This window comes from Schistocerca gregaria, chromosome X (genome assembly GCF_023897955.1).
Source record: "Schistocerca gregaria isolate iqSchGreg1 chromosome X, iqSchGreg1.2, whole genome shotgun sequence".
Lineage (NCBI taxonomy): Eukaryota > Metazoa > Arthropoda > Insecta > Orthoptera > Acrididae > Schistocerca > Schistocerca gregaria.
In genome coordinates this window covers 407,934,070-407,952,998 of record NC_064931.1, presented here as the reverse complement: position 1 = coordinate 407,952,998, position 18,929 = coordinate 407,934,070, and the positions used below count along the sequence as shown (strand labels likewise).

At 41.5% G+C, this 18,929-nt stretch overlaps 1 protein-coding gene across 5 annotated transcripts in view; it reads left to right on the top strand.

Moving 5' to 3' along the window:
* The window catches only part of LOC126297752 (pancreatic triacylglycerol lipase-like), a 456,502-nt gene that overhangs the window by 361,044 nt on the left and 76,529 nt on the right, over positions 1-18,929 (top strand). For all 5 annotated transcript variants that reach the window (XM_049988926.1, XM_049988923.1, XM_049988925.1 and 2 more), the window contains one exon: positions 4,159-4,305. In XM_049988926.1, coding sequence (XP_049844883.1) covers positions 4,159-4,305 — 147 coding nt within the window. The remainder of the gene's footprint in view (positions 1-4,158; positions 4,306-18,929) is intronic.

The window sequence follows — 18,929 nt, the reverse complement described above, 5'->3', positions numbered from 1 at the left end:
CTAATGTGTACATTTGACTTTAAACAAACTGTACTACTCAGTGTGCATGGGTGTACAGGTGTGATACTGTGAGTTACTTAAGCCCATCCACCACAGCAAGGTCATATCACATCAGATGGGAAAAATCGGTTTTTAACTGTCCTGAGGCAAAAAACCACATAAAAAGCATCACTCACATTGTTTTTAATTGTAGTGATGATAAAACCTGCATAAAAAGCATCAGTGAAAATCAGGTCAGATTATTAATTTCCCTGTGACTGGCACAAAACATGTTCAATATGCTGTCCACCATTACCAGCAACAATTTGAAATTGAGAAACAGCATGTTCCACAACTGCTCGAAGTGTTTCCGGGGTCACGTTCAGAATGTGTTGCACAATGCATGCCTTCAACGCAGCTAAGTTTGCAGTTAGAACACTGAACACAACATCTTTCAGACAGCTCCACAGCCAGAAGTTAAACGCCTTAAGATCAGGCCAGGCTGTAGGTAAATGGCAGCTGATAATTCTAGTATTTCCAAAATGGCGCTCCAGCAGCTGCTTAACTGAATTTGCAAAGTGTGGAACTGTGCCATCTTGTATAAAAATGATCCTATCCACACATCTGCGCTGTTGGAGAGCTGGAATGATGTGGTTAACAAAAGACACTCATAGCGCTTACCAGTGATGGTACAGGTAACAGTACCTGTCTCTTCGAAAAAATATGGTCATAGGATAAATGATGCTGTAAACCTGAACCACACAGTGACCTTTTCAGGATGAAGTGGTACTGGTTGATTTGCGTCTTGATTTTCCGTTGCCCATATTTGACAACTCTGTGTATTGACATATCCTGTCAGCTGGAAATGGGCTTCATCTGTCCACAAAGTCTTCCATGGCCAATCATTCTCCACTTCCATGTGAACAAGAAATTCTAAAGAAAAGGTCTCTATTGCTGGCTGGTCAGCTGGAAGCAACTCATACATATGGGTAATTTTGAATCGATACCAAAGAAGGATGTTTTGTAGGATTTTATGCACCGTGTTCATGGATATGTCCAATGCCTGGGCAATTCTCCATGCCCTACACATTTGCTCTCCTCCCCTCGTCTCCTCCAGCACTGTCATGGCCACTGCTTCCACTGACATCAAATCAATTCGTTCCATCACTCTACCAGGTTGTACACCAAAAGGACCCGTCTTTTTGAATTTCTGAATCATTTTCTCCAGACCCACAGCAGTCGTCTGACCAACACACCTTTTTTTAAACCCTTGAGTGTCCGGAACTTCAGCAGAGCAATGTGTACACAGTCATCATTCTTGTAATACAGCTCTACAAGCAGAGCGCGATTGTGCATTGAGACAGTCATGGCAAACATCACTGACACAAAAGGAAGGAAGGCCATGTAGCCAGCTTGCTTATACCAACTTCAGTGGGTCGTGTGCATGACAGGTGTTTTCATTTACGTATTCTGCCACATATAGCACCATCTATTGATCAGTTTTCACACTGTTTGTTTTCTTCTCCAATATGTTTTTCACCTTCTCCAAAAACATTCCATTGCAATTTTACATTATTCTGACTAGTGGTGTTATTTCTACAGTGTTCTGAAAGTTTAACTTTAATTATAAACAACCTGTAATCCCGTGGAATATTGTGGAAGTCAACAGAATGGTGTCCCATTAAAGTGAAATACTTGAATACAAATGTTGAATGGGCTTAATTATGGGTAGAAGTTGAGTGTTCCTTTAAGTTGTTATCATCACATTAAACAAATACTGAATAGTATATACATTCCTATTGAAAATTGAAAATCTGGTATCTTCAAGGCTCAATGCTGATTTCCAGGGCTTTTTAATGGCTATATGACCACATTTATAGTTTTTTTTTACAAGCACTGACTTATTATGTTATTATGTTATTATGTTGGTTTTATACATAGATAAAGTAGGTAGCTTTCAGTTTGCTTATTAAAGCCAAATGTATATTTGTTAAAAAAGCTGTAGAAGGAAAACTACTGCAAGGAAAAGTTTTGGTATATAAAACTCACATATTTTGTTTCTGCATCTTAGGTGACTATCTTCTTTATTCTCTCTTTTAAAAATATTGGGAAAAGAGTAGATTGCTACTTACTTTAAAGATGACACATTGAGTTGCAGGCAGGCAAAATGAAAAGACGGTTATATTTTATCTTGCACATGCCATTGTGATTATGCCTCTTTGTTTTACACACAACTATTTCATAGCCCTTACATATCTGTAGAACTATGAACCGACCTCCTGCATGTTTATTTAATCACCCTCCATTAAACCATTGTCTCAGTCTTCTCATATCTTTTGAAAATCAATGTAAGAACTTCATTTGGCCATATGCTATACATTCAGGAAGTTACATGTCTCATCTACGATATAATTTCATTGCAAAAATCATAAATATATCATCAACTCAAGTCTGTACCTGATTCATTTATTTCCCTGTCCATCCTCATAATTTCCAACATGGAGCTCTCCACTGATCACTGAGAAACCCCCAGTATTTAATTATTTTCATATTAAAAGTCCACGTTTCATACCATAAGTCAGTGTAAATGATACACACTGATTGTAGACTTTCCTTTTCAGGAAATCTTATGTAGTTTACCAAAGCACTGCTACCCATTTTTACTCTTCTATTAATTTATGTTCCTCAAAATCCCTAATTATAAAAAATCTTCAATTGATTCTGTGACTTAACTGATACTGTACACTATTTTCTTTTCAGTCGATTGGTTATACATTATTATTGTCTTCTTATAATTGCTTTTTGGGCCTAATTGCAAAATTTCTGTAGTAACATGAGTGAAAGAAATTCAGCAATTTTTTTTGTGTAAGTAGTATCCATACACAAGGCTTAGTCAGTTATTATCCACAAGAACATCATTTTTTGACAGTCTCCTTGCATTTCAACGCACTTGGTCCATCATTGTACAAGCTTCCTGATGCCTTCATAAAACAAGGTTCTCAGTTGAGCTGCGAGCCAGGAATGCACCACTTCTTTTACTGCTTTGTCCGAGGCAAATTGACAACCCCTTAACCCTTGTTTCAGTGGAGTAAGCAAGTGACAGTCAGAAAAGGCAGAAGAGGCTATATGGAGAATGATCCAGTACTTCAAATTTGAGTTTCTGAAGCATTTCAGCAGCGTGGCCAGCAGTACGTGGACAGTCATTGTCGTGCAACAACACAACACATTTGACAGCAACCCTTGGTATTTGCTTCAAATTGCAGGTTTTAGCCTGGCAGTAAGCATCTCATTGTAACATACACTGTTTATTGTTGTGCCACTTTCCCCATAATGTTCCAGTTCTGGGCCTTGTGCGTCCCAAAAAACCATAAGCATCAGGTTTCCTGTGGGTGGCTGAGTCTTGAACTTTTTATTGCACAGCAAATTTGGATGTTTCCATTCCATATGCTGCCGTTTATTCTCAGGATCCATGTTTCATCATCAGTATTGATCCTGTCTAGGAAGGTGTCCCCTTTGGTACCATAGCAATCTAAATGTTTTTTGCCAATGTCCAAGCGTGTTTCTTTATGCAACTGTGTGAGCTGTTTTGGGACCCATCTTACACAAACTTTATGCAGATAGTTTGTCAATAGTTATTTGTCTGTCTAAGAGAATCACTTCACATGAATGCTCAATGGTTTCTTCACTAGTGGTGGTAAACAGTCATCTGGCTCTTTCATTATGGATAACACTTGTGCGACCATTTCACAGTTTTTCAATCCATTTGCATTCACTCCATTGTGCAACAGACTGTTCCCAAACTGTACAGAAAGTCTTCGATGAATTTCGGCCTCGACACACCTTCTGACCACAAAAAACGGATTACTGAAAGTTGCTCTTCCTTGGTGCAAATAAACAGAGCAGCAGCCATGATTAACAGCACGGCAGTGATAATGAAACTAACCTAGCAGCTTGAAAATTGCAAAGATATGACAACAAATAAACAAACCATGCATTATCAATGTAAAACAACAGTACTTCCAATATTAACAAAAATATAACTAAATTGTGAATAATAATTGACTTACCCTCATATTTGGCTGTGAGGATGCTATATTTTAAGTATTCAGTTTGAACTGAATGATTTTGTGTACTTTTAAAGTTTAATTAAAATTAATAAACTAACAAAAATTGTTGCAGGAGATGAGACGGGAACTTATAAAGCATAGTGACTGGAATGTCATTGTTGTAGACTGGGCTGGTGGTTCTTTACCACTTTACACACAAGCAACTGCAAATACAAGACTAGTTGGCCTGGAACTAGCTTATTTTGTCAACTACTTGGAGGTAATTATCCCACTATTGCTCTACTCTATTCAATCTTGATGGAAAATAGTTCTTGAGCTTTGTATTGAAATCATTATTTCTTTGATATGACAGAACAAGCATTTAACCAGACATATTTGCAGTACAAGTAATCATACATAAATTATTTTACTGAATTAAACTAATTATTTTGCACACTATGTGGTGCAGTGAAGTGAAATAGTTTTCTGTAACAGATTGGATTAATTCTATTCATCTGTAGCTCACCAATCACTGATGTCATTTGATGTCATCATGTGGAATATTATTTTTGTGCTGTTCTTACACTTTATTTTTTTAGTATCTGTTTTTATGTGACATAAAATTGCAGTTCTCATGTAAACACCCTTTTGTCTGCAACTTCTCAGAATGATTCAGTCAATTTTCTCATTGAATACACTTAGCTCTAAGATTTAGTATCTTTCTCAAATAAATGTCAAGTGCTTAGGTAAGCCACTTGTAAATTTACTACAATTATAGTGTGGCTGTTGTACACTGAGTATGGCTGATCCAAGTAATTTCTGTTATTACTTAATAATGTCTGTGTGAAAAATAATTGGTGACATAGTTAGTATTAGCTCTTAATAAAACAGACAACTATAACAATATTTTTGAATATGGATATGAGCGATTTGTGATTTCTATAACTTAGGATGGCTGTTTAAATATCTTTTCTTCACTGAACATTTTATCATCATCTAATTTCGCATCTCTCCTTCCACATATCTGATTCAAATTGTTAATTTCATCTGATTTGATGCTATAAATAAAAACAATAAATAAGTGTGGAAATTTGAGGGCAAATAATGCACATAACCTCACAGCTCTTCATAGTTATGAGCTTTGCAAATCGACTAAATATTTCATTCTTATGGACATTTGGTAGCTTGCGGTACAATTTATACACTATGTTAACAATTTATTATACAATATATAACCTTTATTGTTTATTTTCTTTTCAACATGCCAAACTGTCGTGCATGAATTCTTCAATTGAATAATAACATTTTTCCACTAGTGTATTAAATTACCATCTTTTTAGTGGGTCAAACTACACATTTAACAGTTTTGCGTTATTTAATTTATTGGAAATTTTTAATCCCTTGTACAATGGTGTTTGAGTGTAAAGTCTTAAATTATGAGAGTGAAGTTTGAAATTTTGTCTGTGACAAGTACTGTAATTGTGGTTGAAATGGAAATTATCAACTGAGTTTTGATTTTTATGTCATCCTCTCAGCCTTTTCCCACCTCATGTGGGGTTGGCGTTGCTTTTCTGGATCCTTCTCTTCCATAAATGCCTATCCAGTGCTTCTTCTCTGAGCCATCCTTTCTCCCGTAAGTCCCCTGCTACCTTGTCTTTTTGTCTCACTTTTGGTGTTCCTCTTCTCCTTAATCCTTCGATTTCCTGGTCTTCAACTCTTCTCCCCACGTAATACTCCCCTCTTCTCCGCACATGTCCATACCATCTCAGCCTGCTTTCTTGGATCTTCTTCCCTATGGGCCCCACTTTCACGGTTCCCCTGATGTACTGATTCCTTAGTCTATCCTTTCGTGTCACCCCACTCATGCATTTCTGCCACTTCCATCTTTTTCTCTTGGGCATTGGTAATTGGCCAAGTTTCTGCACTACACGGCATCACAGGCCTCACCACAGACTTGTGAAGCTTTCCTTTCATTCTGCAGCTAAACTTCTTATCACACAGTAATCTGCTCAGTTCCCTCCAGTTCATCCATCCACTATTTACCCTGTAATGCATTTCAGCCTCCAGTCCTCCTTCACTTTGCATGCAAGAGCCTAGGTATTTAAATTTCTTGACTAGCATCAGTTGTTCTCCTTGCAGGTTAATATACAGATCTTTGGCATCCTTTGTACACATATACTCTGTTCTCACCCTGCTAATTCTCATTCCTCTTTCCTCTAGAGCTTTTTTGATTTTTATATACGAAAATAAAAATTTTGTTGATATACAGAGAAGGAATGGCTGGTATTTCTAATTTTTTAAATAATGGGTTACATGATGTTCTTTTTTGGACTAAACACATTTCTTATGATTCTCTTTTGAAGAGTAAGTAATCTCAGGCTGTTCATAGAGTTTCTCCAGAAAATTATTCCATATCGAATTAAAGTCTCAATGTAGCTGTGGTAAACTATCTTCTTTGTGTCCATAAGGCTGGAACAAGATAAGACAGTCATCGCATGAGCTAGGCTGTTTAGTTTGTTTTTGCTAAGTAGTCTACATGTGCATACCATTTTAAATTTTTGTCAAGATTTAGACCTAGAAATTTTACGTAATTTGCTTCACCCATTTCCTGATCACCATGCACTTTTTTATGGGAGATGCTGATGTTGTTTTAGCACTGAACTGCACTAATTGTGTTTTTGTGATATTGAGTTTTAATCCATTATGCTGAAACCATAATTCTAGGTTTCCCATTACATTTTCCACAGTACCATGAATTTGTTCCAAATTTTCATTTTAAATTGAAACTGAGGTGTCATCTGTGAATAAAATGGAGTGAACATCAATGTCTGCTTAAAGATAATTCATTTGTGTACAGCAGAAAAAGATAAGGCCCTAAAATTGAGCCATGTGGGACCACTGTACAAATCTGTTCCCAGTCTGAGAATGATTTTTTTCATTTTAATTTAGAATAACTCTCTGTTTTCTTTCTGTCAAATAAGATTTGGACCACTGTAACGCCCTGTCCACAATCCCACATCTCTCTAACTTGTGTAGAAGTCAAAAGCTTTGGTCAAATCACAAAAAATACGTTTGACCTTTTTACCCTTATCTAAAGCAGAGCTTATCTTTTCACTGAATTCCCTGATAGCATTGATTGTATTTTTCCCCTTTTGAAATCCAAATTGATTTTTAACTGTAATGTCATTTTCTATAAGAAAGTTTTCAAGATGTTTTGCAACAATCCTTTCTATCACCTAATCAAAACTGGCAACAGGGAAATAGGACGGTAATTTCCCATGTCATCTGGTGAGCCTTTCTTGAACAATGGTCTTATTTCAGCGTATTTTAATACATATGGGAAATATCCTTCCTCAAATGACTGATTTGTAATTTTAGCCAATGGATGAGAAATGATGTTATAAACAGCCTTGACTACAGTGGTTGGAATTTCATCCCACCCAGCTCATTTATTGTTTTTTAAAGACACTATACCATCTTCTACATCTGTTGGATTAATTCTTTTGAATGTTTTAAGGTTTGCATTTTGTTATATATTTACAAAGTCGACATCTACCTTGTCCTGGTGGGCTGTGATGTCTACTTCCTATTTTGCCACATTTATTGTGAAATCATTGAAACAGTTTGATATTTGAAAAGGATTTATAATTACATCATTTTTAATTTTTATTTGGAGAATTTCTTGGCACTTGTTCTTTACTCTCAACTCTGATTTGACAATACCCTAAATTGCCTTTGATTTATTTTCATGTTTACTAATATACAGTTTGTTACCAAATTTTTTGCCGCCTGTACAATTTTTTAAATATATTCTTATATCTCTTCACATACCCCACAAAGTCAGCATTTTTGTTATGTTTTAACTCATTGTGAAGCCCCAGTTTGTAGTTCTTAGTTTGTTAAAAGCTATATTTACATTCTCTTTGCTAAAGCTCCTTTTGAAACATGTTTTCACATATTTTGGTTTACCTGTTTGTGGAAGCTCTGTGAGCAGTGCTGAATGATCCAGTATGTCTAAATCTAAACAGAATTACTTCCATCCTCAAACTGATAATTTGTCAGAATATTGTCAATACATGTTTCAGAGTGGCTCTGTCTTCCAGTACATTCAGTGAAATTCATTCAAGAGCATTATAAATTGTCCAAGTGAAATGTGTTTCTAGTGATGAGGTCAGCACTGTGATATCGTGGGTAAGAGAGGGCACCATTTTTGTACTAACTGCACATACAAGCTAGTTGGTGTAGGTGGCCACTACATACAAGAAATATAAATGTATGATTGATGTTCAAAACTTTTCTGTCCTCAGAAAGAAATTGATATTCAGGAGATATCTGTTCAGTTTCTCATATTTTTTTTTTTTTTAATTTTTCATCACAGTCAGCTTCTAAATTGATATGCTTAGTGCAATGACTTTTCAACTTTTAATACAGTATATAAAATTAGATTTTCCCAACTGACCAGAATATGCAGCTGTCTCACCTTTAGTTTATTTATTTCAAAGCTAAAGTCATGCAGTTTTGCTGCAAACAATATGAGACATTTGATGACATGTTATTGTGATGAAAGAGAACATTAGAATGAAATCTTCATTCTACAGTGGAGTGTGCGCTGCAAGTTTTGCAGGAGAGCTTCTGTGAAGTTTGGAAGGTAGGAGACGAGGTACTGGTGAAATTAAAGCTGTGAGGAAGGGGCGTGAGTTGTGCTTCGGTAGCTCAGTTGGTGGAGCTCTTGCCCATGAAAGGAAAAGGTCCCGAGTTTGAGTCTCGGTCCGGCACACAGTTTTAATCTGTCAGCAAGTTTCAAAGAGATAACTGTTTATCAAAAAATTCATAAATATACTGCTTGATTTTTTCCACCATGTACAAACTCTAGGAATTCATCAATTGGAGAATATGGAACAAAAAAGGTCTAATGAACTTACGTGCGGTAATACATGGTTTCCATGCTAGAGACCATTTATTCAGTCATAAATTGTTACTGATAGTGTGGTCTAATACATGCTGTACCATGCAGCTACAGTAACAGTATGTGCTGAAAATGGTTTCCATGTGTCTCGACATATGCTTGAAGGTGCTGAAGTGTGTTCTGTCTCACATGTTCACATTGGCCAGGCTGCATCTGAATAGTATCAAAGACAGCATGAATATGCTGCTCCAGTGTTTCCACATCTGGAATGGGATCTGCATACATGATACTTTTGAGATGGCCCCATGTGCAGAAATCACACAGGTCCAGTGAATGCGCAGACCTTGCAACTAGATCTCCTCATCTGACCCATCAACCAGGCAAGACATGATTGAAATGCATCTGGATGTTAACGGTGAAGTGGGCTGGATCATCATCATGTAGCAGCCACATAACCCTTCAAATCATCAATAGCACTTCTTCCAGCAGGGCAGGCAAAGTCACCCACAAGAAACACCAATAGTTCCAGCCTGTTATGCAAAATGGAAGGAAGACTGATCCCAAAATACGGTCACCAGTTATCCTGGGCAACACATTCCGGTGCACTGATGCTGATGATTCACTGCCACCATATCATGGGGGTTCTGCCTACTATCCCACGGATGACTGTTATGAAAGTTGAGGATACCACTCTGCATAAAGGTGGCCTCATCAGTGATTTGTGTGGATGGCACAAATCCTGGAACCACGGTTGCCTGGTGAAGAAACCAGTGACAAAACTGCTCCCAATGTAGAAAGTCTGTTGCTAGTAAGCCCTGTACACTGTAAGTGATAAGGGTAGTAACAATTATCATGGAGAATGTTCCCCACAGTCATCTGACTTACCCTGTCCTAGTGGGCCGACTGCCTGGTACTGACATTGTGGTTGTCTTCCACAGTGTTAATCACATTTTCCTCCAAGTCTGGTGTCTGAACATTTTGGGTACATCTTTCATGGATTCCTGCTTCCTAAAATGACCCTATGTCAGATAAATGACAGAACACTGTCGCAAAAATTAAATGCTGTGATTGTTTTCAGTGGGGTTAGGTCTCCTGATACAACCTTGCTGCCTGCTAACTGTTGCCATTCGCCTTCCCATAAGTAAGCACCATGTCGTCAAGCTGTCAGTTCAAATACAAAACCATTGTTTACAATGCTGTATCACATCCACTTCAAGATGAGTCAGCAAGAGAAGTGAATTGGACACCACATTACCAATTACTAGAGCAGGAGTGTGTGCTAGGGCATGACGTATGAGGAACAGTGCCACGCTCTAGGAGGAAACCATGCATACTGCAACTGTGGCTGCATCGCACAGCCTGTATTAGGATGCCATCTCTGTAACAAAGTACACTCCTGGAAATTGAAATAAGAACACCTTGAATTCATTGTCCCAGGAAGGGGAAACTTTATTGACACATTCCTGGGGTCAGATACCTTACATGATCACACTGACAGAACCACAGGCACATAGACACAGGCAACAGAGCATGCACAATGTCGGCACTAGTACAGTGTATATCCACCTTTCGCAGCAATGCAGGCTGCTATTCTCCCATGGAGACGATCGTAGAGATGCTGGATGTAGTCCTGTGGAACGGCTTGCCATGCCATTTCCACCTGGCGCCTCAGTTGGACCATCGTTCGTGCTGGACGTGCAGACCGCGTGAGACGACGCTTCATCCAGTCCCAAACATGCTCAATGGGGGACAGATCCGGAGATCTTGCTGGCCAGGGTAGTTGACTTACACCTTCTAGAGCACGTTGGGTGGCACAGGATACATGCGGACGTGCATTGTCCTGTTGGAACAGCAAGCTCCCTTGCCGGTCTAGGAATGGTAGAACGATGGGTTCAATGACGGTTTGGATGTACCGTGCACTATTCAGTGTCCCCTCGACGATCACCAGAGGCGTACGGCCAGTGTAGGAGATCGCTCCCCACACCATGATGCCGGGTGTTGGCCCTGTGTGCCTCGGTCGTATGCAGTCCTGATTGTGGCGCTCGCCTGCACGGCGCCAAACACGCATACGACCATCATTGGCACCAAGGCAGAAGCGACTCTCATCGCTGAAGACGACACGTCTCCATTCACCCCTCCATTCACGCCTGTCGCGACACCACTGGAGGCGGGCTGCACGATGTTGGGGCGTGAGCGGAAGACAGCCTAACGGTGTGCGGGACCGTAGCCCAGCTTCATGGAGACGGTTGCGAATGGTCCTCGCCGATACCCCAGGAGCATCAGTGTCCCTAATTTGCTGGGAAGTGGCGGTGCGGTCCCCTACGGCACTGTGTAGGATCCTACGGTCTTGGCGTGCATCCGTGCGTCGCTGCGGTCTGGTCCCAGGTCGACGGACACGTGCACCTTCCGCCGACCACTGGCGACAACATCGATGTACTGTGGAGACCTCACGCCCCACGTGTTGAGCAATTCGGCGGTACATCCACCCGGCCTCCCGCATGCCCACTATACGCCCTCGCTCAAAGTCCGTCAACTGCACATACGGTTCACGTCCACGCTGTCGCGGCATGCTACCAGTGTTGAAGACTGCGATGGAGCTCCGTATGCCACGGCAAACTGGCTGACACTGACGGCGGCGGTGCACAAATGCTGTGCAGCTAGCGCCATTCGACGGCCAACACCGCGGTTCCTCGTGTGTCCGCTGTGCCGTGCGTGTGATCATTGCTTGTACAGCCCTCTCGCAGTGTCTGGAGCAAGTATGGTGGGTCTGACACACCGGTGTCAATGTGTTCTTTTTTCCATTTCCAGGAGTGTATGATGCAATAATGGCCTCTAGCATGGAAACCATCCATTTCTGGACCTAAGTTCATTAGACCTTTTTTGTTCTGTATCCTCTTATCAATCCATCCCTAGAGTTTGTACGTGGTGGAGAAAAACACACTTTATATCTTACATAATATCATTTAGTTTACCCACTAGTGAAGCATAATGTTCTCCTGTGATGCTTTTGCCCTTGTGGATATAATCTATGATAATCACACCGTGAAATTTCCAAAAATTGTTGGCAGTAGTAGCCGACCGAGACAGATGCAGCAACAGGGAAGTAACCGCTTTTGTGACATTTACAAGTTCCTAATCAGGAGTGAATTTTATTATATCATCTTTGTGCTTTAATAGTTTTGTTTCTTGACCTTCTGCATGTAAATTTAATATCTAATAGCCACAGTACTCGTGTTTTCATTTGCATCGGAAAGTAAACCGATTTTGTGATGTATTACAAGTTCCTAATCAGGGACAAATTATTTAGTTTCACCTCAGTGCTTTGGTAGTTAGGTTTTTGAATATCTGCATATTACTAGACACAGTTCATGCATTTTCATCAGGGTCTACAGTAGAGTTGTGCAGCACGTGCTGATAGTCCGTTTATCTGCGTAGTTTAGTTTTCCACTGTCTTTAGTATGGACAGGGACTACGATTATTGTGTGTGGATGCAAGCCGAATTGGTGACACTTTGCTCTCAGCTTCAGGCTGTGATGGCTTTGGTTATGCAGCTTGAGGCTGCAGTGGATTGACACCACTGTTGGGGGCCGGCTGTGGGGATCCAACTGACGTCCGGCATCTCAGAGTTCTCCGATTGGTCCTCACCGGTGGCCAATCCAGTTACTGTTCGCACTGTGGCTGACCCCTCACTTGTGGTCAAGTGGGAGGTCGCCCCAGGGCAAAGCAGGCAGCGAAAGACGTCCCAGGTGGCCGCACATAAGGCCTCCCCCGTTTGTCTGACAAACAAGTTCTAGGTGCTGTCTGTGGCTGACAATATCGCTGAGCTAGATGCTGTCGCCTGTCCTGTTTCAGAGGAAACCACTCAGCCTGCAAGATCCAGGCAATCACAGAGGGTGGGATTATTGGTAGTTCATAGCTCCAATGTTAGACGCATTATGGGTCCCCTTAGGGACTTGGCTGACATGAAGGATAAGAAAAACAATGTGCACTCCATGTGCATACCTGGTGGAGTCATTCCAGATGTGGAAAGGGTCCTCCCGGATGCCATGAAGGGGGCACCCAACTGCAGGTGGTTGCTCACGTTGCTACCAATGATGTGTGTCTGCGTAGGCAAATGCATTCTTGGCCTGTGGCTGTGGCCATTCATTCTGGTGGACAACTGGTTGGTTGCCATACATAAAAAAAAGTGTGCAGTGATTGCAGCAGGGTTGGTATATGACATGGCTGCTTTCGCAGTTGGCCCTGCCTCTGATGGGCCTCAACCAAGACTGGAGTAGGAAGAGTTGGGTGGGTGGATTGGGCATGTCTTGCACCTTGATCTCCCATAGGGATATGATCTCTGTATGAGGGATGGAAGTAGGAGCAGCTTAAGGGTGGACCGGGATGTGTAGGTTGTGTTGGTGATGGAATATCACTTGAGGAGGTGTGGGAAGGATCTAGGGTAGGATTTCCATCATTTCTGGGCATTCTGATAGATAATCAAAGCCCTGGTGAAGGATATGGATCATTTCTTTCTATAGGGAGTGATACTGAGTGACAAGGATGGCACTTTTTTATAGCTGATTTTTGAAGTGATAGGTGGATTATGGGTGTGTTAGGATATGACATGGGAAATCTGTTTGCGGATTAGGTTTTGGGGGTTTTACGTACCTGTGAAGACCCTCATGAGACTTTCAGCACATTGGGCAAGGGAGTTCTTGTTACTGCAGATACTCCATCCTGTACGGTTGGTGGTTTGTGGGTTAATATGGACAGAGTTGTGGGTGGAGCCCTCAGAAAAGTGGAGGTCAGCAACCAGGAAGGTTACATTTTGGCCTGAGGAAAGGTGTTGAGGTTGTGAAGGAATAAGGATAGGGCATTTTGGCCCTTATTTGATATCATGAAAAATCATCAATGATCTTGAAACAGACCACGGATTTGGAAGGCTAGGAAGGTTTCCTCTAGGTGGCCCATAAAATGGTTGAGATAGAAGGATGCCATGTGGATGGCAATGGCTGCAATGTTGATTTGTTTATAAAAGGAGAAGTAGCTGTATGTCAGGATCTAATTGGTTAGGTGTATGAGAAATGAGGTAGTGGGTTTGTAGTCTGAAGTATGCTGCGAGAGGTAGTGTATGATAGTGGCAAGGACATGGGCATGAGGTGCGTTGGTGTATAGCATCAGCAGTGATGAGTGGGGATTCACAAGGTAAAGTGGCAAGGATGATGGAGTATTTTTGATGTGAGGGGCTAGGTTCTGGGCAATTGGTTGAAGGTATTGTTCACCAACAGTGAAAATTCTTTCAGTTGGAGCCTTATAACCTGCTACAATGGGATGTCTAGGATAGTTGAGTTTGTGGCACAAGGAAGAAAGGCTTTTAGGTATTATTAGCTGCATCGGGCATAGACAAAATAAAGCACACTCACGCCCTTACACACAATATCTCTCTCTCTCTCTCTCTCTCTCTCTCTCTCTCTCTCTCTCTCTCTCTCTCACACACACACACACACACACACACACACACACACACACACACACACACACACATGGCTACTTTCATCTCAGGCACTCAGTGTGCCTGCCTGCCACTCAGTGTCCCTGTATGTGGTGAGCAGCAATATATCCTTTTCATATTGTTACATATTGTTATTATTACATTCTGGATTTTCCAATGTTTAAAGTGTAGAAGGTTTCGCATTTGTTCTCAACAAGTATTTTGGACACTCTAATTAAGTTACTTAATTAAAAAAATAAGGTAGTAAAACTACACTCCTGGAAATAGAAAAAAGAACACATTGACACCGGTGTGTCAGACCCACCATACTTGCTCCAGACACTGCGAGAGGGCTGTACAAGCAATGATCACACGCACGGCACAGCGGACACACGAGGAACTGCGGTGTAGGCCGTCGAATGGCGCTAGCTGCGCAGCATTTGTGCACCGCCGCCGTCAGTGTCAGCCAGTTTGCCGTGGCATACGGAGCTCCATCGCAGTCTTTAACACTGGTAGCATGCCGCGACAGCGTGGACGTGAACAGTATGTGCAGTTGACGGACTTTGAGCGAGGGCGTATAGTGGGCATGCGGGAGGCCGGGTGGAAGTACCGCCGAATTGCTCAACACGTGGGGCGTGAGGTCTCCACAGTACATCGATGTTGTCGCCAGTGGTCGGGGGAAGGTGCACGTGTCCGTCGACCTGGGACCGGACCGCAGCGACGCACGGATGCACGCCAAGACCGTAGGATCCTACGCAGTGCCGTAGGGGACCGCACCGCCACTTCCCAGCAAATTAGGGACACTGTTGCTCCTGGGGTATTGGCGAGGACCATTCGCAACCGTCTCCATGAAGCTGGGCTACGGTCCCGCACACCGTTAGGCCGTCTTCCGCTCACGCCCCAACATCGTGCAGCCCGCCTCCAGTGGTGTCGCGAAAGGCGTGAATGGAGGGATGAATGGAGACGTGTCGTCTTCAGCAATGAGAGTCGCTTCTGCCTTGGTGCCAATGATTTTCGTATGCGTGTTTGGCGCTGTGCAGGTGAGCGCCACAATCAGGACTGCATACGACCGAGGCACACAGGGCCAACACCCTGTATCATGGTGTGGGGAGCGATCTCCTACACTGGCCGTACACCTCTGGTGATCGTCGAGGGGACACTGAATAGTGTACGGTACATCCAAACCGTCATCGAACCCATCGTTCTACCATTCCTAGACCGGCAAGGGAGCTTGCTGTTCCAACAGGACAATGCACGTCCGCATGTATCCCGTGCCACCCAACGTGCTCTAGAAGGTGTAAGTCAACTACCCTGGCCAGCAAGATCTCCGGATCTGTCCCCCATTGAGCATGTTTGGGACTGGATGAAGCGTCTTCTCATGCGGTCTGCACGTCCAGCACGAACGCTGGTCCAACTGAGGCGCCAGGTGGAAATGGCATGGCAAGCCGTTCCACAGGACTACATCCAGCATCTCTACGATCGTCTCCATGGGAGAATAGCAGCCTGCATTGCTGCGAAAGGTGGATATACTCTGTACTAGTGCCAACATTGTGCATGCTCTGTTGCCTGTGTCTATGTGCCTGTGGTTCTGTCAGTGTGATCATGTGATGTATCTGACCCCAGGAATGTGTCAATAAAGTTTCCCCTTCCTGGGACAATGAATTCACGGTGTTCTTATTTCAATTTCCAGGAGTGTATAATGCTGAAACTGGCAAGTGACGTGGTAGAGTACATTCAAAAATTTCAAGTTCTCACATGAAAATGTTAAAAAGTTCAAATTTATTCGTATATCATTATAATGAGAGAAATATTAAAATTGCACCATTGAATCACACTAGCTATGTTTCAGCATGTTCCCACCCACATATGAGGGGGTTTCAATAAGTAATGCATCACATTTTTTCTTTGCCAATTCCTGTTGAAATAATGCAGAATTTGTCATGGGACATCATGAACTGTACCATCTTTAGCCCCTATAGTTTTATGATGTATCATTATGTTTATTTTTGGAGAAACAAGAGTATCACAGGTATTAATACGCACTTGCAGAATGCTGACAGGGATCTGGAAGTGAACAAAAGCATGTGAATCATTAGGTGAAGCATCTGTCATAACTGCAACAAGGTTGTGCAAACGTGCTGGCTGTGATTCCTAGTGTGTTGGAACGTGTGGACACTCTCATTTGAGGTGACCAACAGACCAACACATTGCTGCACAACTGGACATCTCTGTTGGCAGTACTGACACACTCATCCACTGGTTGGGGTACTCAAGAGTTGTGCCCGCTGGGTTCCTCAATGCCAAACAGAAGACCATAAAGACCAACAAAGGACAATCTATGCAGGACTGCTCGTGCATTACAAGGTTGACTGTGACAAGTTTTTGTTGAACATTGTCACATATTGAAATGTTACTATCACAGGATGGGTCACTTTGCAATCTGTATAGCTATGTTACTGATCAGAAGCTTAAAGACTCAACTGGCTGACCATATGTTATATAGCTCATAGGCCAAGTTAGTTCTACTACCTTCTTCACAGAGATTGCACATAACCACACCTCTGTATGTCCAAAGATGAGTAAAATTATTATTTAGACAGTTTCACTATACTCTAGTGGTCAGATTGTGAGCACTGTATAGTATAAATGCTTCAGAAAAATTATCTTTTGGCATAATTCTGTAAGTTGGAACCAAAGATCATCTTCTGTTCTTTTATCCATTCAAACAAAGAATGACTGTTCATACTGAGACCCCTAAATTGTGTTGCTTTACTTATTGAATGCTGTTCATATATCACAACCAATGTAATCTACTGATGTGTTCAGAATATGTGATAGGTGTGGCATTGTAGACAAGAGAACTTGCACAGTGTGTAAGAATGTCATGGTGTGGAATTGTTGTAGTTGATATTACTGATCTGAAGAACCATTAACTTTTAAGTCTCCAGACCTCATGTAATGTATTGTTGGCAACATACCTTAAACACTTTAATTTAAATTGTTTCCATTTATTTCATCTTGAACTGGAGAATTTTGTTGTAAGAAGACAAGTATCCTGCTAAATTGTATACTCATAGGTTCTGTAAGTAAATACAATCTTGTCTATGACACTACCACTTTGACACAGTGAAAGAGAACTCATTAGGAAATAGTTTTGCATATTGCAACTACACATTAATGTCAGCTGTTTGTGACACACACAAATTTGCGCCAGACCAGAAGTCAAACCCAGATTTCCCAATTATTGGGAGCGGTCGCCTTAACCACTTTAGCTATCTGAGCACACCTCCAGGACCGATCCAGAGTGCCATATTTCACATAGTCACAACACTTAGTCTCACACAGTTTGTGTGGGAGACAAATATTGTATTGTCATTTTATTGTGTTGAGGCATGGATACATTATTGATGGTTACAATGTCTGTGTTTATACAGTGTCTGTATCTTCATAATAAAAAAATCATCAGACATTGTAACCGTCAATAATTAATCCATGCTTTGATGGGCTAAAGTGATGATATAATATTTGTATCCCTGTATGGGAATCAAGAATTGTGTGAGAATTAGTATTGTGGCTAAGTAAGTAATAGAAGTTTGGATTGATCCAGGAGATGAACTTGGATAGATGAAGTGGTTAAGGTGAGAAATCCAAGTTCTGCTTCTGGTTGATCACAAATTTTCATGTGTCACAAAAAGCCGACACCAATGTATAAGTGCAATATACAATGCTATTTCATAATATTTACCACAACTGTAATTGTTAGTGACAGTGTCTGTTGCTTCAGATATGCATGAATGTCTGAAGGACATTGTGAAGATCCAGACACTGTTAAACACAGATATTGTAACCATCAGAGAGTCCTAGCCTGTCACAAATTTTCAGCCTTCACAATCAATTAATTTTAGTGGTTGTAGGCACCTGAACTCTTGATTACTCATAATGTAGTTTCTTTATGGCCGCTGTACCACCAGTGGTGTCTGTTCTATTCGGCATCTCTGATATATCTGACAAAATGGACACCACATATCTGTATAAATATGAGTGAGGATGGCTTTATGTACTTTCTGTGCCAGTGAACTGTGTCTCTTGAACCCTTACAGCACTTAGCGAATGCTGCGAGCAATGGGGCTAATGGATGGGAGCACTACTTGCAAATGACAGACTGAGAATTTGGGATGGTTGGGAAGTGTGTCCAGATGGCTTTTGCAGTTAAGACAATCATTCTTAGAGAAACAGAGAATCCTCTCTCCCTCTTTCTCACTCTCTCTCCACACACACACACACACACACACACACACACACACACACACACACACACACACACACCTGATGCAATGGCAGTTGACTGCCCCATTTGGTTGGTAAGAGATATCAGAAAGGGCATGGTGCCTGTCTTCTGTTTAGCAACACAGGCAGGTCATTGGTAAGACACTTGACTCATATTTGGGAGGACAGAGGTTCAAATCCCCATCCAGCAGTCAAGGTTAGGTTTTTCTATAATTTCCACAAATCATTAAAGCAGCAG